Below are 28,000 nucleotides of genomic sequence, written 5' to 3' on the forward strand. Positions count from 1 at the left end.
GTTTATATGTGTTCTTCTCCAGCTGAAATACCATCACACTAGCAGGAGCTCAAGTGAACTCAGTGCTATGTACAGTATAAATAATCCCCATATTTTGAGCTGCAAGCATCATGACCAGCTGATATTTTCTTTCCTCAGCACCAGCTGTTCCCTAGGAGTGTCTGGCTGGAGCCATACTATCTTAGCGACATATTTCGGAGCTGTATCTAAACACTGACAAAGCCTCTTGTGCAGCAATGACTGTCGTAGAGGAAAACCGTCCTTTTGCCCAACAACTATCCAATGTCTACTTTACGATACTTTCACTTTTCTGCTTTAAGCTTTTTGTGAAAATCAGCCTCGCAATACTCAGCCATTTCTATATTGTAAAAGGGAACCGTAAAGAGGCAGCAAGAATAGCTGCTGAGTTTTATGGACTTCCTCAAGAACAAGGTACGCTTTTGTTTCCTTTATCACCTTTGTCATTTCTTGTTATTGAACTGCTAACTTTTATAAGTCTTTTCTTTAAGCAAACTAATCTGTAATTTTCCATAATCTTTAGGCAACCTGTTACTGACCAGACTTTCCCACTTTATTTTCACATTGAATAGTATTTCATAGAATCAGAATTGTAAAGTTGGAAGGAACCATGAGAGCCATCTAGTCCAGCCCCTGCAAAGCAGGAATCTTTTGCCCAACATGGGTCTTGAACCCTTTACCCCGAGATTAAAAGTTTCATGTTCTACCAACTGAGCTATAGGCTGTTTTATGATTACCTGTTTTATGATTACCTATGATTCAATCTAACACGAGTAAAATGTTAAAATAGTAAATTAAAATTGTGAAATTAATCTTCATTTGCTCTGGTTCTGTTTTTATCAAATGGAGGAAGGAAAATGCCTATAAAGTACTGGCTGACATTAATAATGCTTGCATAGGGTAACTACAGCTCCTTGTTTACCAAGATTATTTGTGCCATAACACTATCCAACTTATAATGCAAAACTATAATATAGAGTGGAACCTGATTCTTAATATTTTTGAAGATGGTAGTAAAATCCATTTTTCATCTGGTTTATAAAATTTCAAACATTTATATTATGAAGATGTGATATTTTTTGTAAATGTGTTCAAAAGGGTATATATATGTCACAAGCTAAGCATACAAAGAGCTCGCTTTTCTTAGGCCTCAGCATTCAGCAATTCACTCCTAAGTAATATGCAATTGTGGTCTGTATGAGTAAGGGGCGTCTGCACTGCAGCATTTGTGTGAGTTCTTTATACTCAAAATCCCAGAAGTATGTGTGTCAAAGGAGGCCATCAATTCTAAACAAATGGGTATGGGATTTTACATTATGAGACTTATAATCACTTGATTCTTTGGTGCAGCCAGGTTTAAAGATTTCGGTTTCTGCCCATGATATTGCAGGAGCCAGAGGTGTTGCTGGTGCCAAGGATTGTCCAAGTCCAGGAAGGATTCCTATCTGGCGGCAAGGCCTGAAGTAATTATTTGGCACCCCTTAACCCAGCAAATTATTAACACAATCCTGCAACCAGTGGCGGAGAACATTCGGGGGCAGGGCTGGTGTGCATCCCGGGGGTGTGGCACGCGTCCTGGGGGTGCGGCACACCACCTGCGCAGGCGTGGCTCCCTGCGCAGGCGGGGTGGCAGCCGCGATGGCACCCTACCGGAATCACGCTGCCGGGGGCAGTGTGCTCCCCCCCGCACTCTTCTTCCTCCGCCAGTGCCTACAACTGCCTCCTCCCTACAAACTGCCTGTGATATTTACTTATCGATTGGGAATGGTTTAATGCCAACTCACAGGTTGCTGTCCCAGCTATCATGATCCCAAATACTATGTTTAAAGAAAGAAGTTAATTTTCAATGTGGTGTATCTCCTCATGAGTATATGCAGGGGTGCAGAATGTCTCCATCCATGACACTAATACATCCATGAGCCTCTCTTGTATTTGTTCCATGTGTAAATATTGTTATTGCAATGTACAGTGGTACCTCAGGTTACATACGCTTCAGGTTACATACGCTTCAGGTTACATACGCTTCAGGTTACACACTCCACTAACCCAGAAATAGTGCTTCAGGTTAAGAACTTTGCTTCAGGATAAGAACAGAAATCGGGCTCTGGCGGCACGGTGGCAGCAGTAGGCTGCATTAGCTAAAGTGGTGCTTCAGGTTAAGAACAGTTTGAGGTTAAGTACAGACCTCTGGAACGAATTAAGTACTTAACCCAAGGCACCACTGTATTTAAATGCAATGTAGTTCTACTAAAAATAGGTTTGCAATATAAACTAAGGTAAATATAACTCAATTTAAATATCAAATGTTTAAAAATGCTCTTAACAGGAAATGACAGCTAGAGATTTGAAGAAAGTTTCCCATTTATTTATTTAAAACATTTTTATACCACCCTTCATCATATGAGATTTTAAGGTGTCGTATATCATAAAACAGTATAATTATCAAATAAGTAAGATATCAGAAAAACAACAACCCAGAACATAAGCCTCATACTGTTTTAAAACTGAGCTGAATGCAGATGGGATACTATTTAATGAGATATATTATACTTCATTTCCCTGTAATTGAGTATTTTCTCTTTCTCTGAGGTGACATTGCCATATGTTTGCTTCTAGTGGAGTGCTTCTGAAATGCATCCTATTAAGAGTACATATTGTATGGAAGCTGGTCATCCAAGTTTAGTTTTATGGAAAAGCATTTTCCAGTGCCAGCCTAGGAGAATGGTTGACACAATGGCTAATTCTAATGCATGTGTTTATGGGAATCATTCCAAAAACATTCGCTTGGAGCGACTGGAAGAGATTCTAGACATAAAATATAGCAACAACTAGCATTAGGAAATTAGATGGGATGGGTATGTGTTAAAGTGCTAAGAGTATTTCCTTTGATAGAAATGAATGGCTAGAAGTTAGATACATTCCCAACAGCATTATCAAATCAGGAAGGAATTTTCCCCCAGTTTATTCTGAAGGTTTCTGTCTCCCTTGTGGTTCAAAATACACCCTCAACAGAATGAATCATCCTTATTTTAGGCAATACTTACAACATTGCTTTGGACACAAAAGAGGTTAAGTTGATTGAATTGTTGCAAGGATCTAAGTGCAGTTCTTCCAAACAACACTCCAGCTACAATTAAGATTATAGATATTATGATTTGTGTAGTAAGGGGGAAAGTGTTATGTGATTTTCCTCTTTCTAGTACATGCATGGGGAACCTCTGCACTGGGCATTCTCCTGGAATGACTCCCTAGGCTGGGAGTTGGGGGTCTGCAGATATAGGCAATCCCTGATTTGCACGGGGGTTGTATTCCAGATCATCATGTGTGGTGGCAGAGCGTGTTTAAGCCTACTCCATTACGCACACTTTTCCTGCCACTTCCGGGTTAGCGGCGGTGCGCATGTGCATGGTCATATGTGCTTTGAACGTGTGCAAAATGGTCATTTACTATTGCATGTCAAAATATATACCTTTTGTGCAGAGTGGAGACAGAACTCCCATAATACAGTGGCTGATGACTCTCCACAACAATGACCTTATGTGAATGTATCAAAGGAGCCATCCCCATGAAATTTAGCAGGGGTTACTTCTGAGTAATGTATAATTACTGTGACATAAACCCACACTAGAAATTGTGGGTTAATGGCAGGGACCGCCCCCCTTCCTAAGCCAAGGTTGATTTCCTCAGAAGTACAGTGGTACCTCAGGTTAAGTACTTAATTTGTTCCAGAAGTTTGTTCTTAACCTGAAACTGTTCTTAACCTGAAGCACCACTTTAGCTAATGGGGCCTCCCACTGCTGCCGCGCCGCCGGAGCCCGATTTCTGTTCTTATCCTAAAGCAAAGTTCTTAACCTGAAGCACTATTTCTGGGTTAGCGGAGTGTGTAACCTGAAGTGTATGTAACCTGAAGCGTATGTAACCCGAGGTACCACTGTGAACCTCATTGAGTTCAGTAAGACTTATACCCAGGTAATTGTACACAGGATTGCAACCTACATCACCCATCTCCTTTATTAGTCATACCTATGAATTGTCCCCATAAGCTCTGGAAATTCCATAGAAGCTCATATTTCTTGATGTGTTATCTGAAGAGGTTGATGGCATTCATACAGTCAGGAATGATAAGTAATGTTTTCCTACTACCCTGTTTAACAATTGCAACTGATAATGTCACTCAACAACAGTTGTTGGGCGAGGAAAAATAGTACAAGATGTTTTCTCAGCTCACATTCCAGATAGATCATAGTTCTATTAATAAAAACTATATAGGAACATCCTAGCTTTCTAGGTATAATAGAGCTCTAGTGGTCATGAAAGGAATATGGCACACGGTACCCAACACATAAAAACAGCAGGATTTAGCATTTTATTTTTCTTAAGCTGTGTAGTCAACAGTTGAGCACTGTGGTTTTACATGAGCTCTTTTCTTAAAAAACATGTCCACCAAATGATTAATACGCAGAGATTTGTTGAGATATTATAATGAGATGAGAAAATGGTTTAAAATAACATCCCCCCCAAACCCAGAAGCATTCCTTTTAGGAATGGCACAGATGGAGGTTCCCAGAAGTCGGGGGGGATTATGTATGCAACTATAGCAGCTCAGATTTTGTTAGCCCAAAAATGGAGGGTGGGGGAGGTCCCTAAGAAGGAGGAATGGCAACTTTAAATGATGGAATAAGCAGGGTTAGCATACCTAACCAGCAGAATAAGGGAACAAGAAGATCGAGTCTACAAAGAGGAATGGAAAATCTTGGTAGAATATTTGGGAAATAATTGTAAACAAGTGAAAACACTAACAGGATTAAGGTAAATTCAACAGTATAAAAAGATGAGGTAATATGAAAAGGGGGATGGGATTAAATGGTTGTAATGGTTGTAATAGAATATGCAGTAATAATGGGAAAATTAACCATGAAAAGAAAAGAAAAGAAACCATGGAAAGAGAAGAAGAGAAGTCAATGAATGTATTATTATAACGGTGGGTATTTAATGCTGGGAAATCTATAACTGAAAATTTCAATAAAAATATCTTTTAAAAAAGAGATTTGTTGAGGTATGATGAGTTAGTTGCATTCATATAGATGGTTAGGGTTACCACTTTCCCCATCTGAAGTGGACTGTCCCTTGTCAAGATCTTGAACTTGTGGATAAAGCCATAAAATCTCTTTCTTAATATGTGCATCCCTAATGTAGTATTCATACAGGGCTGCTTTTTCCCTTCCTTACTCTGACTCACTGGGCATTTTTGTAGGCATGGAATCTATTGCATATGCTGCATAGAGGGTCAAGGCCTTCTGACCGTGTAGTGTCTAGGGCCACCAATTCCTGAAAGACACCATTTTAGTACCTGGGAGGGTCCTAGGGGCAAAGCCTGACAGGTAAAGCAGCTATGCGCCATACTTTACAGAGGGCAGTCTTCTCTCTGAAGGTTTTCTGGTCCAAGACCAGTTTAACATTAAATAACTATAAGGGAAAGCAGTCACGACATGGTGACAGCAGACACGAAATTAAAAGACGCCTGCTCCTTGGGAGAAAGGCGATGGCAAACCTAGACAGCATCTTAAAAAGCAGAGACATCACCTTGCCAACAAAGGTCTGTATAGTTAAAGCCATGGTTTTCCTGGTAGTGATGTATGGAAGTGAGAGCTGGACCATAAAGAAGGCTGATTGCCGAAGAATTGATGCTTTTGAATTATGGTGCTGGAGGAGACTCTTGAGAGTCCCATGGACTGCAAGAAGATCAAATGCATCCATTCTGAAGGAAATCAGCCCTGAATGCTCACTGGAAGGACAGATTCTGAAACTGAGGCTCCAATACTTTGGCCACCTCATGAGAAGACTCCCTGGGAAAGACCCTGATGTTGGGAAAGATGGAGGGCACAAGGAGAAGGGGACGACAGAGGACGAGATGGTTGGACAGTGTTCTCGAAGCTACAAACATGAGTCTGACCAAACTGCGGGAGGCAGTGGAAGACAGGAGTGCCTGGCGTGCTCTGGTTCATGGGGTCACGAAGAGTCGGACACGACTAAACGACTAAACAACAACAAGGGAAAGCAGGAACCCTGAAGTTACCTATCAACAATTAGAACCTGGACAAGAGACTGAACAGACAGGCCACCTAGTCAGTTTTTCTCATTATAGTGAGATGAATTGTATTTCTTTTTAAATTATATTAAGTAATTCTGAATCTGCATCTATAAATACAAATTAGCATATGAAAAACACAAGCAAATATTTACTATTGTCCTTTTTCACGTGATATATTTCCTCTTTTTGGCAATATGCAAGTCACGTACCTGCTGGCAGTCTCAAAGGACAGTAGCTGGAGTAGAGCCCTGTACTCATGGGCAGAAGACAAGTAAAAACACTGTGTAATCTAGGTATAGACCTGTTCCATGTGTTTACTTGTCCCCTGCCACCAAACAATACATTCATCCATGATATCAAGCCATCATCACATATCATTCTTACACAATCCAGACTCCAACGGTGTCACAAAGGAAAAACTAAAATTCCATTTATAACTCAAGCAGATGAATCTAATGTTCACATTAAACGGCACCCACAATTCACTTGTATGCGACATATTGTTAAAAATTAAGATTGCCTTATAGAAAACATAGAAGCTGAGATGCTTTCTGATTGTTTTTCAGATTATGGCAAAGAACTCAAAATCTATGCAAAGCAGATCTCTTTCCTTCTTTTTCCCATGCAGGTTTGCATCCTCCCTTTCATATATGCTCATTCATCCAGTCTGTCTCACAGACAGACCATGATCTCTCTTTCACATGTACACACTCTCTCTCTCTTCCCCATAGTCTGTATCTGGTAGCTGTTGCTGCTTTGTTCAGCAGTAGTTATGTGAGATGGCTCCTTTCATTCGTGTAGGAGGTCTGAGGATCTGTGTGCTGGATAGGGGCTGAATCTGCTAAACCATCCAACTAAGACAGAGAGCTGGCATGTGGCAAGAGGTTGACTGGTTCAATGAAGCTGAATGGGCTAGCCCAGTTGCTCCTTCTGGCCTTTACTGTCCATCATTTTTATCTTCTCCCTCTCCAATAAAATCCAGAGCAAATGAGTAGTAAAACAATCAGTGTGACACTCACCACCACTCACAATAGGGAAGGAGAGTGGTCCAAAGTATGGCATAAGCCATATCATTGATTGCGTGCCAAGGCCCCATGACCCGCAGTTCCCACACAGACAAGTGGATTTTGGTTTATGGGTTTGAATAGGCCACAACTTTATCAATTATAGATGTGAGGGATTTGGCTTAGGCATTGGGTGAAGCCAGACTATATATTGACTCCTGCCTATCTGCCGGGAGACCAGCTAAGGGTAAAGCACCAATAGGGGGAGTCCTATGGCTTGAATGGCCCCCGGAAGTGCCGCGGTTTAAATTTCCTGTGGCCACGCCTACAGCCGGCACTGATTCGTCAGCAGGGTTGCCCCTGGGCAGAGGCCCACCCAGCGCTGGTGACATAGCTGGGCAGTGACAATGCGGGGGCTGATCTCTGCCCCCAGCCGGATCATTGCGGAGCCCGATGCCTTCGCAATGCTGCCCACCAGAAAAGGTAAGCGGACTTTTGAATGCCTTTCTCATCAAATACTTTCAGTTTTTCTATCTCCCAGAATAAGCATGTTCCTGCACACGTATGCAGAATTTGAAACGAATGAATAAAATACACCATTTTAAAAAAATCTGGTTGAAAAAAGCAGCAATGAGAATAAGGCCAGAGAAAAGGGGGGCTGAGAGAGGGGCCAGAAAGGGGAGAAAATATAAAACAGGCATAGGCAAACTTGGCTCTCCAGATGTTTTTGGGACTACAATTCCCATCATCCCTAGCTAAAAGGACCAGTGGTCAGGGATGATGGGTGTTGTAGTCCCCAAAACATCTGGAGGGCCGAGTTTGCCTATGCCTGATGTAAAGGTTCAAGATATGTGATTTGGCCCCCAGGTGCAAGTGTCCCACTCCCCACATTAATCTATACTGTAGACCAGTGTTTCCCAAACGTTTTTGGGCAACGGCACACCTGTTAGCCGGAAAAAAATCTCGCGGCACACCACCATTAAAGCCCCGCCCCGTGACGTCAGCGCGCAGCGTCACGCCGGGAGGGACGCACAAAAGCGAAAGTTTTTTCCCTCCCCCTTGCTGGGGTGGGAGGAGGCAGCAGAGCGAGGGCAGCTGAGGCGGCGGCGGCTGTTGTGGTGGCGGCGGCGATAGCGGGCGGAGGAGGGGGCGGCGGCGGGAGTTGCTGCTGCTGTTGTTGCTGCTGCTGCCCAGACATGCCGGCCTCCTCCTCCTCCGCTGTCTCGCGATCCTCCCTTTTGCGCGCGCTGCCCCGCCGCTCGGCACCACCACCGCGGAGCCGCCCCCGGCTCGACGCGGATCCTCGCTGCCGCCGCCGCCGCCGCCGCCGCCTCTCACCGCCCGACTCGCCCGCCTTCCTCCCACGGCACACCAGCCGATGTCTCACGGCACACTAGTGTGCCGCGGAACACCGGTTGGGAAACACTGCTGTAGACAACACTAGATTTGCTAATATTTATGGCCGGAATCATAAATGCATTGGCACTTAGAAAAGCTTAAGTTAGTTAAACAGGACCACAAGATAAGTAAGCTTCTTTTACTGGGGATACCACTACTGTAATAAGATCATTACTCTGGTTAATCTGTGTTGTAACTTTATCCCAGATTAGTCTCTTCTGTTTGCTTGTTCATGAAGATTTTCTTCCAGCACTACAAGGAGGTTATTTAGTGCCATGCCAGAAGAGTATTTGCTCTGGTTTACGAACGTTTACAGTTTGTGCTCCTGTTTAGGTCAATGTACGAGAAGGTAGTTTAATAGCTCTTTACAACTGTTACTAATGCTTAGTCCTTTCCCCATAAATTGTGGTTGGGGAAACCCAGCCAGATGGGCAGATTATAAATAATAAAATCATCAACATTCTTGTATCTCACAATGTTGTTGTTGTTGTTATTATTATTTATTAAATGTGTATACTGCCCTTCATCTGAAGATCACAGAGTGGTTCACAACCCAAAAAGAGAACACGAAATACATAATAAAACAAAAATAAAAAGCAAAGGCCAAAGAATATTAATCAGCAACCTGACCACCAAATTCTGCACCAGCTGAAGTTTCTGACGAATCTTCAGAGGTAGCTCCACGTATATGCGTTATAACTTAGAGGTTACCAGAGCATAGATGACAGAAGTTAGGCTATCCTAGTTCAGATAGGGTCACAACTGGGCCACCTTCTTAAACTCTGTGCCACTGAGGCCACCTGAACCTCAAAAGACAGCAAAGGATCCAGGAGTACCCCTAAGCTTCACTCCTTCAGAGGGAGTGTAACCCCATCTAGTGCATGCAACCTCCTTTCCATCCAGTCTAGGAAACTGCCCACTAACAGTGCCTCAGTGTTATCTGGACTGAGCTTCAGTTTGTTGGCTTTCATCCAGTCCATTACCAAGGCAAGAAAAGGTCCAGCACATCCACTGCCACACCTGCAGATGGAAAGGAAAAATAGAGCTACGTGTCATCAGCATATTGCTGACAACGTACTCCAACACACCTGATAAGCTTACTTAGCAGTTTCATGTAGATGTTGAATGGCATAGGGGATAAAATTGAACCCTGAGGAACCCCACATTGAAGGCTCCACAGAGCTGAGGAGCACTCCCCAAGCATCACTCTCTGGAAACGACCATCCAAGTAGGACCAGAACCATTGCAAAGCGGTGGTACTCACCCCTAACTCAGACAGCAACTCTACAAGGATAACATGGTCAGTGGTATGAAAAGCCACTGAGAGGTTGAGAAATATTAATAGGGACACATTTCTCCTGTCTCTCTCCCAGCAGTGATTATCATATAGGGTGACCAAAGCAGTTTCCGTGCCGAAACTGGGCTGAAACCCCGATTTAAGGATCTAGAAAATCTGTTTCCTCCAAAAGCACCTAGATCTGGTTATAATCACCTGCTCAAGAACCTTGCCTATTACAATATTAATATTTCAGTTTTGCAGTAAAAACTTGAAAATACTCTGCCCATTGCAAAATGGCCAAAAATTGCTTTATAAATTAATTTGCAAAATGCTTTACAATTGTTATTATGCTTGCTTTCAAAACATTTCTGGGTGACAGATCCCTACTGTGCCCTTCCCCCCCTCCCCCTTTACAAATGGAGAACCAACATAACCAGGGAAGTCTTTCTTTCTAGGACAAGTGTAAGTGAGGGGGAGGAATCAAACACCCTCTTCCATTTTAACTTGTGTAAACAGACCCAGGCTGCAGCTAAGCTGATTCTTTCTTGTTTTATAAATAGAACATGCCAATGCAATCCTTTCCTTCCCTCACTCTAGCTGCCCGTCCTGCTAGTAAATATTGCAGGATGGTGTAGTAGCTATTTTACTGCAAGTACAACCAGACAGCTTGTGAGAAAATGACAAGGAGGGCCGAGAGCAGTTAGCACTTTGTGGACATTCCAGAGGGAAGAGCATCTGCATTAATGACACGCAGGCTTTGGCAGGAGGGAAGAGAACGTTAAAATCATGTCCACAAACACTGCGGTTCAGAGGAGCTGCACTAAACAGAATCTCTCAAAGAGAAGCCTAGAATGCATAGGGGAGTGTTCTGCGAAACGAAAAGCTAGCTGGGGTATTCTCACCAGTCAAGGTCAGTACAGCAATCATTTCAACAAGCCGATGGAGGCTCCAGATTTTTCTAATGTGAACCATTTTTGCAACATCAATTTTATATCGTGACTGTTTTCCTAAATTAAATATTTCAATGTTATTGTATGGCAATAGAAGATAGACACAGCTTTGATCTAGTTTTCTTTTAGTGTGAAATTAGCTACAGCATGTTTTGTCTGAGGTATGCTTTTGCAGATGTTGAAGTCACATTCAATATACAGCAAACCAAATGCCAGGGTTGCTAAGTACCAGGGACTGTTTACAGATCTGAAGGGCTGGAGCGACCTTATATGTAAATTGTAAATATACATGGGGAGGTAAACAAGGCAGGAGACCTTGTAAGAACTACATGTGACATGCAAATACTGCAAATGTTAGTTAATATTATATAATCTGTCTGTGTGCACCTGCATTCAGAAGCACTGTGATGCATACAAAATAAGTTTACAATAACTATGAAAGGAGCTGTGAAATTTGTTATAAGTTCCTGTCATTTATATGCTACCAAAAATCAATAAACCTGGGTCCCCTCCACCTGAGTATCAGTTTATTTCTGGATTGGGTTCCACTTTGGAATCATTATTGAAATATATAGATTCATTTATTAGAGACTTGGTTCCAGCTTAGGGTCAAACTAGATGTGACGCTAACTAACCACAACCCAGAATTCTGGGCTTGGAACCCCCCCCCTTAAAAAAACAACAGCTGCCATGGAGGCTCTGATTCAGATTTGGATTGTGGCACAGAGAAGGTTTTTACCCATTTCCTCCATGCCAATTTCCCTGCCCCCAGGTGTTACTAGTCGTGGGCAGAACAATCCTACCTGGAGTCTGAGGGGAAGGGAGGAATGTTGTGACAGATCTATCACCACATCCGAAGCCCCATCAGATTGTGCAAACCATGGTGGAAGGTGGGGAGCAGGTAATGTCACAATTTCCCCCTTCACCAGCCATAGATCCCTTCACCAGGCACGTCAGGGATCTATGGGTCTTTGGATCCAGTGGGTGCATTCTCCTTTTTACCACCAGTGGTAGCTTTCCATCCTCTAACATTGCAATGCCCCCATGACTTGTGGCACTACTATCCACAGGTAAAGGGAAATGCCAGTCGTACTATTTATCATGAGGCCACTAGGCTGGGACATACCACAGCTTTCCCAGTTGGAACAGGTCTCAACTACAGCAAATTAAGGCATAAAAGCCTGTTGGAAAACTGCCAAAGGCAGCCTCCACAGATGCAAATAAGTCCATTTTGCAATGCCTCGTGAACGTGTTAGGAGAAGCCCAGGTAGCTGCCCTACAATGGAGCAATTTGTAGAAAAGGCGGCTGTGGTTGCTGCCGACGTGGTAGAATGGGATGTTAAATTAACTGGATGGGGTAATTTAAGAGTATCATATTGATACACACTCTGATCCATCTAGGCAAAGTGGGTGAGACTTTCCCCCTGCGTAGATATAAACAGGGTATTTATGTATTTTATCCTAGCAATATACACCTTTAGTGCTCTACAAACATCCAGTGAGTGCCAAGCCTTTTCCAACAGATGGGATATATTATCTATAAGAGGATATCTATGTAAGATAATATAGGTTTAAAATAAACAAACAAGCCTAATTCTTGTAGTTGATGCGTTACCAGATTCAAAAGGTCAGATTCAATAACATTTTGCATTCTGGAGTTTAATAATCTGAAACTCATATTAAGATGATCATTTTAAGGCACCAGGCAAAATCCAATGTTAGTCACACTCAGAGCAGACCCTTTGGTATGTAATGCACAGTGGCTGCTTTCAGATACCACATACTTCAACCCTCCAGTTGTTGTCTGGAGCACTGGGAAGAAGAACATGCCTCCTTCCTTCCCATTTCCTCACCAAGCCAAGTTTGCAAAATACAATTGACAATCTTCGTTTGGAGGAATCACCTCTAGTTTGCTGGTTCAGACATCAATAAGAATCTGTTTTGACAAGCCAGATTGTGATACATTAGGCTGGAGGTGTCAGAGGAGGAGGGAGTTCTGTGCACAGAACAAAATCCTGATCCAAACCACATAGACTGTGGGATCAGAGCATGTGACATATGAATGCTGTCGGAATACCTTGGTGTTAGACTCCTTTTGAAAGAAATTATGTAGGAGGAGTAGGAAATAGACCTAAACAGCAGTACTGTAGGAAAAGGTAAAGGACCCCTGACAGTTAAGTCCAGTCGCAGGCCGAGGGAGCCTGCGTTTGTCCGCAGATAGTTTTTCTGGGTCATGTGGCCAGCATGACTAAGCCGCTTCTGACGCAATGGAACACTGAAACCAGAGCAGTGCACGGAAACACCATTTACCTTCCCGCCAGAGTGGTACCTATTTATCTACTTGCACCCCTCTTTTTTGGCATGCTTGCGAACTGCTAGGTTGGCGGGAGCTGGGACCGAGCAATGGGAGCTCACTCTGTCCCGGGGATTCAAACCGCCGACCTTCTGATTGGCAAGCCCAAGAGGCTCAGTGGAAGTGGTGGAGCTTCATGCTCTGGCATCGGGGGGGGAGAGCAGGCGGGGGCTGGAGCGCATCCTGGGGGTGGGGCACACTGCCTGTAGGGGCGTGGCACACGTCCTGGGGGCTGGGCACACTGCCTGCGGGGGCGTGGCGCCCAGCACGGGTGGGGGGGCAGCCACGATGGCACCCTGCCGGGATCACACTGCCAGGGGCGGGATGCCCCTCCCCGCACTCCTCTTCCTCCACCAGTGCTCAGTGGTTTAGACCACAGCGCTACCCGCCTGCAGTACTGTAGAATGGGCAATTTAACCCTCTCTCTCGTGATATTTTTCCCCTCCCCCTAACCCTCCCATGCCATTCACTTTCCCCGTGCGTCTGTTGTATCAGCAGGCACAGCTGAACGTCGTTCTTGCTGAAAATTTGGTCTCTTTTCAGTAGTCCACGCCCTTTTAAGTCGATCCAACCTCTATACCTGTTTGTACTAACGTTGTTGTTGTTTAGTCGTTTAGTCGTGTCCGACTCTTCGTGACCCCATGGACCAGAGCACGCCAGGCACTCCTGTCTTCCACTGCCTCCCACAGTTTGGTCAAACTCATGCTAGTAGCTTCAAGAACACTATCCAACCATCTTGTCCTCTGTCGTCCCCTTCTCCTTGTGCCCTCCATCTTTCCCAACATCAGGGTCTTTTCCAGGGAGTCTTCTCTTCTCATGAGGTGGCCAAAGTATTGGAGCCTCAGCTTCAGGATCTGTCCTTCCAGTGAGCACTCAGGGATGATTTCCTTCAGAATGGAGAGGTTTGATCTTCTTGCAGTCCATGGGACTGTACTAACATACAGCATTTATATGGTTATATGACACAAATTACTTTTAAGCACCATTGACTTATACTGTTCACTTAAACACATGCTTAAATCCCTCCAATGTAAATAAATCTCAATTGAACATACTTAGCTTTTCAGTGCTTCACGGAGTAGATCAAGCTAATACTTCTAGTCAGAGGAAGAGGAATGATACAGGTATGTCACTTAAAACTTGTCAGTTTAAACAAGGAGCGTTGTAGATATCATTTGCTATTAATATAACTGCCATTTTGTTAAAGGGTAGAATTTGAATCTTTAGAAGACATTATTATAGCTTTGAATTTGATTGGAGACAGATTACAAGTTTTTTTCTGTATAAATCCATTAACCAGCCCACTTCAGTGGGTCAAAATACATGAGACATGAGATTCATGGCCATCATATCTCCCAACAAATCTTTAAACACTAGCTGATGTCCTGGAGCAGCAGCGTTGAGAAAACAGGATTCAATCATCCTCCTAGTCTGGATTTCCTGATCAAAAACATCTCCCAGAACTTCACAGGGTGGCAGATAGAGGTCCCTGCATTTTTCTTTTGCAACAAAACTAATAGCCACTCAATGGGGTGCAATTTAGGTTGAGAAAACTGTGCAGAAAGTTTAAGCATCACTCCTTCAGTACCATTGCTCAAATTCAAATTCGAGCCCTCAGCCAGTAATTTAAGTTAAGAATAGAAACAATGGGAGATATGACTACAGATCTGTCACATCCTGTGGAGCTTGGCTTTATTGCTCATGGTGAAGGTGGCAGATCCAAAAAACCTAAATGGATTGGCATGTGTCAGTGGAAAGATTGGCATGTGAGCATTAGGATATTCATAGAACCAATTATCTATTATAATCATACATAATAAATATTAAAATAGCAATGGTGCTATTTATCTGATTACTTGCAAGTATTTCAATGCACATTTAGGCTGCAGTTTCTAGAAATAAGTCCCATTAGGCCTGGCTTCTGAATAGACCTGTATACCTTTATGCACTATATATCTTGTACAATATAGTTTACATTTTCTAGATCTCTCAAGCTCCTTTCGCTTTCAAATTAATTACTGTAGGGTACTTTTTTAAAGCTCTGTATAAGATATATACGACGCCAATTCCTACTGATTTTGTTGGAAAAGGCAAGCATGTGCTTCTCTCTCTCCAACAGAAATAAATTGGTTTTAAAAGTACTTCTCTTTGCTAGAGCATGTCTGTTGTCATGGTGAAAATGAAAGATGAGAGGAGATATTCATAATCATGTGGTATATCTTTAATTTGGGACATTTTGATTAGAATTTCACATGCTGGGATTATAATGAGCATTGTGCAATAACTTTAACATGGCTCCTGAATGGTGGAAAGGTGTATGGGAAGAGGAAACAGCCTTGCAGTCTTCCATCTAGTTCTGGATAGTCTACTACATACACCCAAAGGCAGTAGCTCTCCAGGGTATCAGACTCCTTCCCTGTCCTGCCTGAAAATGCCAGGGACTGAATTTGAGACTTTCTGTCCACAAAGCAAGGACTCTACCACTGAATTAATACAGCCCCTGCTCTCCCTGCTGCAGATGGGCAAATGCTTGCTAACGAGGAAAAAATATTTCTGTTTCTCTCAATTCTTAGGTATTTTTGTCCCCATAGCCTTCCCTTACAAATTCCTTACCCATCACTTCTGGGTCCATTAAGCTTAGCAGCCCTCTCACCTTAAGGAAGCATCAACATCCTCACACAGTTCCTGCTGGGCCGCCAATCATTCACCCACATTTCTGAGGACAACTGCAGCAGGGGGTAAACAGGCCATGTCTACAAAATCCCATCTTGTATCAGAGTAAATGGAGATGGAGTGTCTCTGCAGACAAGATCCCATATGCACCTATACGACTGCTTCGATCAGCAGAACTGGCACTGTTACAAGTGCCACATAATACCGATTTTCACATTTGGAAGAACTCAATCTTTAATGTGGCAGCACCTACACTTTGGAACTCCATGCCTATTGAAATCAGGCAGGCGCCTTTGAAAAGGGCCCTCTAAAAATATTTTTGTTTAGATAAGCCTACCCAGATATTTAGAAAGTTGTTGCAGGTTTTAATCTGTTTTTAGTTTATTGTTACTTTAACCTTTCTAAAGTCTTGATTTATTGTTGTTAATTCTTCTTATTGAATTTTTTCGTTGCTTTTTTTTTGTAAACCACTTTGAGATTTTTTTACAATCAAACTATATAAATTTCATATAAATATGAAATAAATAAAATAAATAAAAGCTGATCTTACATGTTGGGCTTCCCTTCTAGCATGGCTAATGAAAGAGAACCATATAATCCTATAGTATATTAACTTAGGTCTTCCACAATACCTGCTTTTGCCAAATGTGTGCATAAAACTAATTGTCTTATAACTTTAAATATAGGGGTCATGTAGTTAAACTTTTTATTATATATAAATATATATGGATATGACAGGAAACAGCTCATATAGGCTATGTTTGGCATAATTTATTAGACAAAGCTTCATTTGATTTTTGATTCAGACCCACTGGAAACAATCCATATTCATAATGAAAATGATATTTTTTTATTACACGTTTAACTTGTAAAATGACTTGCAGCTTTTATTACATTTGCTCCCACAACAATCCTGTGAGGCAGATTACAATTCTTCCTATTGAGCTGAAGCTAAGAAATTGCCTTCCTGAAAACCACCTGACCAATTTATAGTGGATATTTTGATTTGAATCCAGACCCAATTCTACATCAAGTTATCTATTATAAAATGAAACAACAATTATACTTTATTTAAACTATGCATTATTATATTTAAACTATGAATTATTTCATGTACTGTGTTTCTATGGAGCAACGAAAGCTGGCTTATTCCTAAACTCAGGGCTTTGGATATCTGTTTACTGCAGAGGCTTTACAGGTGAAAGTTCATATTATAATGAGTGCAGAGCTCCATCTAAAATGGCTGAAGTGTATTAATAGGCAGCAGCAAAAGGAAGAGTTTTATTTCCTTGTTTAACATGAGCCGGATTTATAATTGCGATTGGCTGGAAATGCCATGGGGAGATGGAGATTTAGGTACTGTATACATTTCTAAATCATTCTTTGTACTTGACTGTTCGTTATAATTCTTAGCCTTATCTCTGCAGTATTACAGAACTGTATACTCCAGTAAATTAGATACCAGCTGGCCTGGAATGCAGAGTCTAAATATAACTTGAAGTAGTTTGCACTTCAGTCAGAGAGAAAAGAATCATAGGGAGATTGTTTTTGAATAAAGAGTATTTTTGCAACTGCCTTTCTAAAAGGTATATTTTTTATTTGAGACAGCTGGGTACCCAATCCCATCTCCATTACAAAAAATGGGAAAGCTATGAGAGCAGAAGGTCACTGAAAAACATGCAACAATTCTCTAAAATAAATATACATAGTGTATACCAGTAGTCTTATTACAATCTACAAGTCTGTCTGCAGTAGAACCAAGCACAAAAAGTCACTACCAGCCAAGACAAGTTGCTGAGTTTCATACACTCCAACTTAGCCAGGAAGGAAACCCAATGATCCTATTTTTCCCTTTGAGAGTGGCTTTTAAAAATGTTATTAGTGTGCTCAAGAGCACTTCAGGTTTCATTATCATTTCCGTAATAATCTTTAGAAGTTAGCTGTCTTGGAGGGAGGGAGATGCTTCTTGACTAGTGCATTTATACATATGTATACACAGAGACGCAAAACTCCAGTGGACTACTTCCTTCCAAACCACCCGTACAGATAATAACAGGGGTGAGGAACCCTTAAGGGTGGCCCTTAAGATGTTGCAGGACGTCAACACCCATCAACTCTAATCACTGATCATGCTATCTGGAAATTTTGGAAGTAGGCACTCCAATAACCTTTGGGGGGCCACTGATTTCCTTCCACTGTTCTAGATCCAGTTTAAGACAAAACACCCTCTTAAACAGAAATAGGGATGTTAACATGTACAGAAGTGTGTTTCCATTTTCACCCATGGAATGTTGCAATGTATACCCTGATGTGGACAGTAGTGGGCAGAGATACCCTGCATGCTTAGTGCAAAGCAGGACTTGGGTTATTTTCCAGCACCATGGGAAAAATAAAATTGTGTCACTGCAGCAATGAAATGTGCAGACATTTTTCTGCATAGCACAAGTGAACACATGTAAAAAGAGGCACAGTATTAGATAGCAGATGTAGCACAGATAAGGATAAATATGATTTGTAGAACTACAACTGCAATGCTGGATTAAGATTTTTTAAATAATCTGTGAAGTTAGCATCTGGGATCTTTTCCTTATCCAAAGTTCGAAATGCTAGAGAGATGTTAATAAGGTACTTTATATGCTTGCTACCATTTCCCAGTGCAGCAGCTCTTAACAAAGTCTTAGGGCGGCAGCTCAGTTTGGCAGTAAAACAAATTGGCACAAGAGAGAGAGGAATTCTCTGCAGTGAGGATGCGTCAGTGTGATTGTAAACAGCAGCCGCTAATAATTTGTTGCAAGAAGAGCAACATTTTCTTCTTGTTTTGTGGTTGTCGGATATACATATTGATTAGGATTTTTAAAGTGCTGATTGCTTTTCTAGCATAAACTAAAGGTGGATTTAGGATAACTTTCATAAATTGTACCAGGACACCCATGTACCTCAGAAGAGACCTGTTCAATGCAATGGGTGGTCACCAGAGTTCTCATGTTAACTTTTGGCAATTTTTTTGTTATCATCATATGAATACCATATTTGGGTCCTATATTAAGGTGGACCCTACATTTTGCTGTTGAAATTACTTACTTTCTGCAGCACCCTAGAACTGCAAAACAAAGCACTATTTCTGCAAGGCAGAGCAAAGAGTTGCAATCTCCATCTGGAAGCAACACTGGATTATAGATATTTCAAGCCACCTTCTGACTAGTCAACTTGCATTTCCATTCTAATGTGTTAACACTCAAGAAAGTCCCATTGATCTCAATAAGATTTGCTCTCAATTAACTGTGCGCTAGGGATGGGGGAAATTAGATTTAGCTTCCTTTGCAAGTGAGGCTTGCATTTGGTGCCTTTTACGTTTGGCACCAATTGCAAACCCCTAGGATTGCTTCCACTCAGGATGCCTCACTTGAGAACTCTGCCAAAAATGGGTTTGCAAACCCCAGAACTCCCAAGTGCAGCTGATCCCAACAGGAGTTGTGCTGACTGGAAGCGCCTTTTGGAAGGGATCTTCTTTTGCATTCTGGTTGCAAAGGAGGAAAGGAAAGAATTGGGAGCGGACACTGAGTGCACTCTCATTTCTTTCCTTTTGAAGCTAGGTCACCCAACATCATGGTCAAAGTGGCCTATGGGTTGGTGGTGAAGGAAGTAGCCAGATCCTGTTCCCTATTTTCAGGTGGGATCGTGTGAATTTTTTTTTTTACTTTATCATCTTTTTCTACATTTACAAAATAATTAATTTAATATTTAAACTGAAGGATGGGGTTTATATTTAAATAGGAATTATGTAGGATTGGGGTTGTCTAAACATAAAATTGATCATCAGTTTATTATTTTATATGAATTCAAACATATCCATTTTTGTAATTTAAACTATATGGTGGTATTTATTGTTCCCCAGGCTCTTGGGCAGATCGCTCACCACTGCATGATGCAGCGAGTCAGGGACGCCTCCTTTCTCTGAAAACTTTAATTGCACAGGTATTTCAATCACAGTACGTTTCCCCTCCCCCGTTCTTTGTTACAATCCAGTGTTTTAATATGAAAATTGCTGACATTCTGAACTAGCAGGTAAGAGATAGCTAAACAGCAAAATTGTAAATGACAAAAAAACCTCCATCCAACCTTATTAACTGCTCTAATGTATAAATCCCACTATCAACCCACTTCTTCCACCAATAGAATTAATTTAGCATGAGCATATGGGTCAAAGACATAAACCACATCTCCCAGCTGCTGAGATTGCAGGTGGAAATAATCCTTCCCCTTTTATATACATAGATCCTAATGCCATCAATCCACATGGAGTGCCAACTATATCAGGTGGTATTTACCGTTAGTCCTACTCAGAATATATCCATTGAAATTAATGATTAATCTGCGTGGGATTTAGGTTGTATTCCACAATCACCTTCATGATTACGCATGTAGGGGTATTTACCAGAAAAAGAGGCTTGCCAATAGCTTGTATGAGCTAAGAAGGCAAGCCTTAACATATAAATTAGGACCTGGGAAATCAAAACTTCCAGTATTTACAACTGCATCTTCTAATATGAAAAACTAGGTGTAGAGGCCCTATATAATTCTAGAGGAATCAAGTTTGGAGCTAGTATCAGCCCTAACTGTAGCATTTTATAGCTATATCTCAGGGAGAGGCATTCTAGAAAATGGAAAAGTTAACAGTATCTTTTCCCCTCCTTTCCTTCTCTCTGTATAAAGTAGTGAGGGAACTTTTTTAACTTCATAGCATGCAGCTTCCCAAGCCAGGAAAGTTACTGTAACTACTTCAGTCAGTTTATAACACTGTTTTCTCTAAAACATTTGTTTGGATTAACAATTTAAAAACTTAAAAAATATTTTGGTGGACTTTACGAATGGAAGGAGAGGGGAGGCAATATTTGCAGACTCCAGAATCCACCCAAAATTAGGAGCTGTTGAACCCCAGAACTAGGTGGAAGGTGTAAAAATTGCTAATGGAAGTGTCTGCTGGGTCAAAAACCCTTCTGTGAGCATGAGGGGGCACCAATTAGATTTCATCCTTTGATTTTAGACCTTATGCTGGCTAAGTAAAGTATATTTTGCCTATAATATTCTGTCACTTGGACAAACTGGCTTACAGCTGTTAGTTCTTTTCCTGTTTAGGGATACAATGTAAATGCTCTGACCATTGATCAAGTGACTCCACTACATGAAGCATGCCTAGGAGATCACGTAGGATGTGCAAGAATTCTTCTTGAAGCAGGAGCAAATGCAAGTATTATTTTCTAAATAAAATAATTTTCTTCTGTATGTAAGAACATAAGAATAGCCTGCTGTAGACCTTGCACTGATATCAATGTACTATAAATTGTGGCTGGAAGACTCTCAGGTGGCATTCAATGCTTTCAATGGCAAATTTTACTAAACATCGTTACAAGGTGGTATACAAGTTTCCTACCTCTGTTCCTTTCTTATCATCTGCATGTTGCCAGCTCTTTCATTCTCCTGATTTTTCATCGATTGAGAGGGGGAGGACGGGGGGAGACCACCTATATTCCCAAAGCAGAAATATAATATGCAAACAAGTATTTTAGTTCTACTCATAGCAATATCCAATACTTTAGGTGAATGCTACAACAATTGATGGAGTGACACCCTTATTCAATGCATGTTCAAGAGGAAGTGCATCTTGTGTAGAGCTTCTACTGGAGTATGGTGCCAAAGCTCAGTGGGAGACATGCCTCCCTTCTCCAACTCACGAAGCAGCTAGCAGAGGTAAGAAAAGAGACTAGCTGAATGAATCAAAAACTACATCAGGCATTATAAATCCAATTCTTAGTTTGAGAGATGAATTGCACTCTCTTTTCACTAGGTCATAGTGACTGTCTAGAACTTCTGATCTCTCGGGGCATAGATGTTGACCAAGATATTCCTCACCTGGGAACACCTCTATACGTGGCTTGCATTTCACAGCAGAAACAATGTGTACACAAGCTTCTGCATTCAGGTACATAAGGTTAATTAATATATTTTTACTCTGCTTCTTAAACTGGACCAGAGTTTCATTGTAATGCATAGTGTATTGTATTGCTATGAATGAACTAGTACATTTGATCTGACCACTTTGTTTTGCTAACTTATCTGCTAGGGTGCAAGTGTAAACATTCAAATGTACACATATCCTAACACATGCATTTTCCTAAAAGGATAATCTTGAGGTCATCTATCTTGAGATATTTACTGGAGATGACTGTGTGTGCATAGACAGAATTACATTGACTTTTATAACCTTGTAAAATTTGAGGGATTTAGTACGGACCATCCTAGTCTGCTCGCTCTGAGGAGCCAACAATAGGCACACCACGGTTTATTTTAAAATGAGTAAAGGTTTAAAGATGACAACATGTCAATGTACAACAAATAAATAGCAGCAAAAGCAGCTTTGTGACTAGAAATGCCACTACAGAAAAGTACAGAAAATAATAGGTTAATAATGCATAAACATGTGAGCCCAGCCACATGTTGCCTGGAACATTTACTTAATTGATGTTACAGAGACAGAAGGAAAGGAATAGAGATTCATCTAACAGTGTTTAAAGACACAGCCTTGCTATGCGGAAAGAGAAAGTCCCAGGGATTAGAAAAGGTTACAGTCATACCTTGGAACTCAAACGGAATCCATTCTGGAAATCTGTTTGAATTACAAAACGGTCGAAAACTAAATTGTGCCTTCTGATTGGCTGCAGAAAGCTCTTGCAGCCAATCAGAAGCTGCAGTAGCCCCGTCGGACATTCAGCTTCCAAAAATAGTTTGCAAACAGGAACAGTCACTTCTGGGTTTGCGGCGTTCAGGAGCCAAAACGTTTGAGAACTAAGCTGTTTGAAAACCAAGGTACAACTGCATATGTAAAATAGCAGTTTTTTTGTCTCATGAGAGCCAAGTTGGAGATAGACTGGAGGAAATACAAGTCACAGAGAAGAGTGCTAAGGTTGAGATTGTTGTTGTTACCTGTCCCAGTGAGAAAGGAATAAGATGGTAATGCTCCAGCTTCTGGAATTCTTGTTATGACAAGAAGGAACCCTGTTAAAGATAGCAAAACATTCCCCTTTAGTAAGATACTGGCTGGTACCTCTCTGTAAAGGGTCCTGACTAATTCCAAAAACAAACTAACAAACATGGATTGGAGACAAGGAAGCATGGAGCAGGTAAAGGTAAGGACACAACCTAACCAAAGCCTAAATGAATGAAAGAAGCAGCACACTTCCACATACCAGGACAGGAGTAGTGCATCTTAGAAAATATTGATGTGGAGCAGCCTCCCAATAAAATGAACAAGTTGGGGGATGCCATGTGCACCCAGTTATAGGGTGTGGGGAGAAAAATCTTCTTACTGCCAAACCCTGAATGCAAAAGGAGCTGTTCACATAAGGCTTGGACTTGTTGACTACCGTTTAGCAGCAAAGTACATGAGTGAACAATTCTTAGGACATCCAAGGCTACATTTCCTGTTGACAAAGAAGGGGGTGAGCGTTGACATTCTTAAGAAATGTAAATGGAATATTCTTGCCCCGATGACCTCAGTTTGTTAACAATGTGCCTCCACCTTGCAAAAAAGAGAATGGACTTGGATTTCTCCAGATGGGCAAAAGGATTAGTTAATTTAATTAGGACATGTTATGCTTTCCAGCTGATAATCATTTATTCTCACTGGGGTTTTGTTGTTGTTGTTTTTGCTGAACTAAGGGTATGTTGCATTAGATTAGATACTGGATTCTGGAATTAATTGGGTCATGGCGCAACCTCTTGCTTATGACTAGTATGTGCTGGAATTATTGTTGACTCATACACAGACTGGGCCTTTCCTTGTCCATCACAAGGATATGCTTATGGTCCAGAGAAAAGTCAAATTATACATATAATTTTGGGTCATGTATAGAATTCCAACTGAACCAAGACGATTAGTAAAAATTTGTTTAGCCAAAATCATGAAGCATCCACAATAATTACATTAAGTGTCATTTACACCTTCTCCTCACTTATCGTACTTACATTGTATTTCTTTTGACCAACCTGGTTCTAAGATGAAGATGTTAATCTAGAGCCAATTAATTTAAAATTCTCTAGGAATAGGAGTATACAATATCCATAACTAGCCTGCATTATATGAACTATATAGGATATTTCAAATGATGACAATTCAGTTTTGCATTCATTTAAAGACTGAGTTCCATCTTCAGCAAATCTCAGAAGTCACACTGATCTTTTATAATGTGAGGATGACAACATCAGCATCCACATCACATAGCTGAAAGTAAACCTGTGGTATCCCCTTTCTCACCTTGCCTTCCAGACTCTTAATTCTTGTAGCCCACTCCCAGGTCATTGCCAACTTGTCTTCAACTTGGGGCATAAAACCGGAAGAGATTATAAACAAACAAGGACTAAGCACAGTTTAGAGTAATGTTATTGTTTATTGAGCCTTGGAAACAATTTTCTCTTATCACAAATAAAATAGCATTTTAATTCCATAGCCTATTGTCTCAAGCAGTTGATATCCCTGCCAACTTTGTATAACCAGATTTCACGTGAAAGGGTGCCTGGGAATGGTAATGGATTGGATGACTGCCAATAAACTGAAATTCAATCCTGACAGGACAAAGACTTGGTGAGGGTGTTTGGCCTGTTCTGGGTAGGCTCATACTCCCTTCTGAAGCATTAGTTTCAAAGTTTGAGAATGCTGTTAGATCTGGTGCTTTCTATGCAGATTTAAATAGCCTTGGTGGCACAAAGCACCTTTAGACCAGGCATAGGCAACATCGGTCCCCCAGATGTTTTGCGACTACAACTCCCATGATCCCTAGCTAACAGCACCAGTGGTCAGGGATGATGGGAATTGTAGTCCCAAAACATCTGGGGGGCCGAGGTTGCCTATGCCTGCTTTAGACAGCTAAAGCTGGTGCACCAGCTATGGCCTGTCCAAAATAATCCAGAATCATTCGTGCCAGTATTGGATTATTGTCATGTGTTATACAAGGATCTAAAGTTGAAGACAATTCCAAAACCACAGTTAGCACAAAATATATCTGCTATGCTACTTACTTGGAGCACCTTTTGCCAATCATTAATCTTCATGATTACTCCCAAATAATTTCTGGAGGGTTTTACTCATCCCTAGCTAAGTATACACTACAATCCACTATCCTTAACAGATACAGGGAATATACAACAAAACTAAGAAAATTGTTGACAGCCTTAGCAATACTTTTATATAAAGTATTTGGTTCCAGTGTTTAGAATAAGAATCTAATTTTTGAGAACAAGAATTTAGACATTGTGATTTGGCTTTGATTTAATTAATATAAATTCCTCATTAATTAATATATATTCCTATTTTTCCTGTTCTAAATCTATAGGTGCTAATGTACAGAAAGGAAAGTTTTTGGAAACTCCACTACATGCAGCTGCAAAGCAGTCTAGTGCTGAAATAGCAAATGTACTTCTGGAGTTTGGGGCAGACATAAATGCCAAAAATACAGAGTTTGAACGACCTGTAGATGTAGCTACTCCACGGAGTCTGGTGGAAACAGTATTGCTTCTACAAGAAGGTAAAGGGGATATGTTTATATCAGAGTAGTAACCATGACTTGAAAATTTGGATTTGGCACTTTTAGGGGAGAGCTATGTATAATTTCTGGAAACAGTGAGTACCAAAGCAAATGACAGCAAAAACCGAATAAAATTAATTGCCATAAATTTGAAGGGACAGTGATATTCCCCCATTTTGGAAAACACGATTGGAACAGAAATCCCACCCCCACAGCAATTGAAAAGGTATACCTGCATTGGGGGGACATTTCCAATCTAATCAAGGATGAGGAGGGAAGTGATAAGCTCCTCCTGAATAATTGCATCCATAGTAAAACATCTTCACATCTGTAAGACAGGCATTGCCAATGTAGCACCCGCAAGTGGGAGGTGCCCACCAGTACCTCCTATGGCACCTGTGAAAGGTTTGCCTTTAAATGTGAACCAAATTGAAGTTCCCTCCCATTCGGAGTCAAGAAGCTGCAGAGATACTGAGAACTGCTGTGGGGGTTACAGAGGCTCACTTGGCTGCTGACCATAGCTTCTTTTATACGGTTTTAACAAAAGACCCTAAACTACCTCCTCTGTAAGTAAGATATGTTAGGAGAGTTTGCAGCTTGGGGAAATAGATTGGAAAGATCACTTACCATTTCTGGAGTTCAAAGGCTTTATTTATGCAGGAAGTAGAGATGACCGAGAGAGAGCAGACATATTGTCTTAACAAGTTGGGAGAGAAGCAAAATGGCTCAGCTTTTAGAGGGGAAGTTATCTTAGAGTCTACTAGGAAGTAGTGCCCTCATGTGGTTTGTAGTAACACATGCATTAACTAGAAGCTCAGAGGAAATAAATTTATTTGTTATTCTCCAGCAAGGCGAGCCAACTCCCACTCTATGAAAAATTGCATAGAAATCCCTTCCCTGTGAAAACAGAATTTCCCTATCCATTTTTTGAGGGAAACAATGGTTCCAAGAAAATGGAGAAGGAAGTTCTGCTAAACACTTGTTAACATTGACAGGCGTCTTGTCTGGTGAAGAAAGGTTCCTTCTTCTCTTTCCCCACTGCTACTGAGCTTTGGGTGAATTCTTCAGACTCATTTTTTATTTTCCCTCTATTTTGGTGCTGTCTGTTGCCAAGGGGAGAGCAACACATTTGATTTGAGATGTGACAGCTTCTTAACTTCTTCCTGTAGTCACATTGATACTGGGCTACCTTGACCAGCTCTGAACTAGAGTGGTTTTCATGTCTAGGACATTTTTTAGGTCTCAGATAAGTCTCAGATTTTCATTTCATGGAAAAACTGCCATTCTTTTCCTCTCATGGAACTGACTCTTCTGTTACAAGACATTTTAAGTGTGCTGCTGAACTTTCACATTCGGGTACCTTATATGATTACTTAATTAAATACCTCAGTGCTTTTTATAGAAAACTGTACTGCAAAATGACAAAACTTATGTTGGTAAAAACGGAGGGCACTTCAAATATTCAGTTGAAATATATATGTTTTTTAATGTTATGCTAGTCAACTGTGAGTTTGAGCATACCATAGATCAACTTTTGTCAACCTGGTGACCTCCAGATTTTTTGATTGCAGCTCCCATCATCCCTGGCCTGGGGCTGTTGAGAATTTTAAGTTAAAATATCTGGAGGATACCAGGTTTCCAAAGGCTTCCATTGTAGGTTGTAATATAATTAACACATTGCAAATTATTGAAGTAGTGAATTGCCACAATTTCTTTTTCTTTTTATCTACTTACAGCTACTCCATGTTCTCTTTGCCAACTGTGTCGGCTACGTATCCGAAACTACATAGGAAAAGCCAGGTTGCATCTTATACTGCAGCTCCAGTTGCCAACCATGTTGAAAGAGTTTCTGCAGTATAGATAAAGTAGTGACTAATTTTTCAAAACTTGAAAAAAAAGCAGTCTAGTATTTTACTATATGTTTCATGTGAAAAACTGTTGAGATGGGGAAGGGAGGGCATAAACCAACATTTACTTACTAATATATATCTCACAACTGAAGCTACATTATAATCCAGTGATATTTGGGATTCCTTGAGCAACCTGATGGAGAGGGGCTAATATAATTAAATAAAATAGAATTTGCTTATACTCTTGAAATTTGCTGTACACTGTAATATAATGTTCACTGATCAGCCACTTCATTTAATTTTATCTTCCTTTAGGGGCTTTTGTGGGGACTGTTCCTCACACAGCGGATGTGCAGGAATGTGCAGGGATTCCGGGGTCAGTTACAGCATTTCCCAACCCCCTGTGTATTATTGCTAAGGGAGTTTGCCCGTTTAAATGCTGTTGCTCTCTAAGGATCTGCTCTACTCTTCATTCATTGGAGGAGGGGGGATGAAGCTAGAGAAGATGATGGGAACTGCAGTTGTCAGGAGCAACAGCCTTTTCAGTGGACTGGAGGCTGGAGTGGCAATAAAGGTGTACTGTAATCCAAAAACTCTCACAGAATGTTGTGTAAGTGAGTGTTGTGCAATGCTCAAGACCTGTACATGTGTTTAAGATCTTTTGTTCACTGGCACAGATGAATTATTGTTTGGTTTTGTTATATTCTGGTTCAAGGTGTCTTGTTCTGTGTGTATCTAGAACAATGGGGTGTTAGATGCACTCTATAAATATATATACATATTGAAAGACCATAAAACAGGTGTCT

At 41.1% G+C, this 28,000-nt stretch overlaps 1 protein-coding gene and 1 long non-coding RNA gene across 13 annotated transcripts in view; one reads left to right on the forward strand and one right to left on the reverse strand.

The window, feature by feature from the left end:
- The window catches only part of LOC308595168, a 34,814-nt gene that overhangs the window by 1,697 nt on the left and 5,117 nt on the right, over window positions 1-28,000 (reverse strand). For 9 of the 10 annotated variants that reach the window (XR_014011832.1, XR_014011833.1, XR_014011834.1 and 6 more), the window contains 4 exons: window positions 27,079-27,193; window positions 22,748-22,819; window positions 21,198-21,288; window positions 3,063-3,145 (listed from right to left, as the gene is read on the reverse strand). This is a non-coding gene — a long non-coding RNA (uncharacterized lncRNA). Of the gene's footprint in view, window positions 1-3,062; window positions 3,146-14,148; window positions 14,191-21,197; window positions 21,289-22,747; window positions 22,820-27,078; window positions 27,194-28,000 lie in introns of all 10 variants that reach the window. The other variant, XR_014011836.1, reaches the window with a different exon arrangement.
- ASB5 (ankyrin repeat and SOCS box containing 5) lies at window positions 103-27,991 on the forward strand. Of its 3 annotated transcripts, none has more exons than XM_081209049.1 (7): window positions 103-432; window positions 19,662-19,741; window positions 20,903-21,010; window positions 21,364-21,514; window positions 21,612-21,746; window positions 25,153-25,344; window positions 27,081-27,991. In XM_081209049.1, exons 1-7 carry the CDS (start codon window positions 237-239, stop codon window positions 27,206-27,208), a joined length of 990 nt encoding a protein of 329 aa, XP_081065175.1. In that variant the 5' UTR covers window positions 103-236; the 3' UTR covers window positions 27,209-27,991. The 3 variants fall into 3 exon arrangements, with proteins under 3 accessions (XP_081065175.1, XP_081065176.1, XP_081065177.1); XM_081209050.1 differs by lacking the exon at window positions 103-432 and adding an exon at window positions 10,326-10,700; XM_081209051.1 differs by lacking the exon at window positions 103-432 and adding an exon at window positions 16,972-17,122.

This window comes from Podarcis bocagei (assembly GCF_964188305.1).
Source record: "Podarcis bocagei genome assembly, chromosome: 9".
Classification (NCBI taxonomy): Eukaryota; Metazoa; Chordata; class Lepidosauria; order Squamata; family Lacertidae; genus Podarcis; species Podarcis bocagei.

Bases quoted from the DNA above. Each gene is read 5' to 3' on its own strand.
- ASB5 (XM_081209049.1), top strand. From the start codon at position 237: ATGACTGTCGTAGAGGAAAACCGTCCTTTTGCCCAACAACTATCCAAT. The intron at 21,515-21,611 runs GTAAGAAAAGAG...TCTTTTCACTAG, and splicing joins TCACGAAGCAGCTAGCAGAG to GTCATAGTGACTGTCTAGAA. The intron at 25,345-27,080 runs GTAAAGGGGATA...ATCTACTTACAG, and splicing joins AGTATTGCTTCTACAAGAAG to CTACTCCATGTTCTCTTTGC.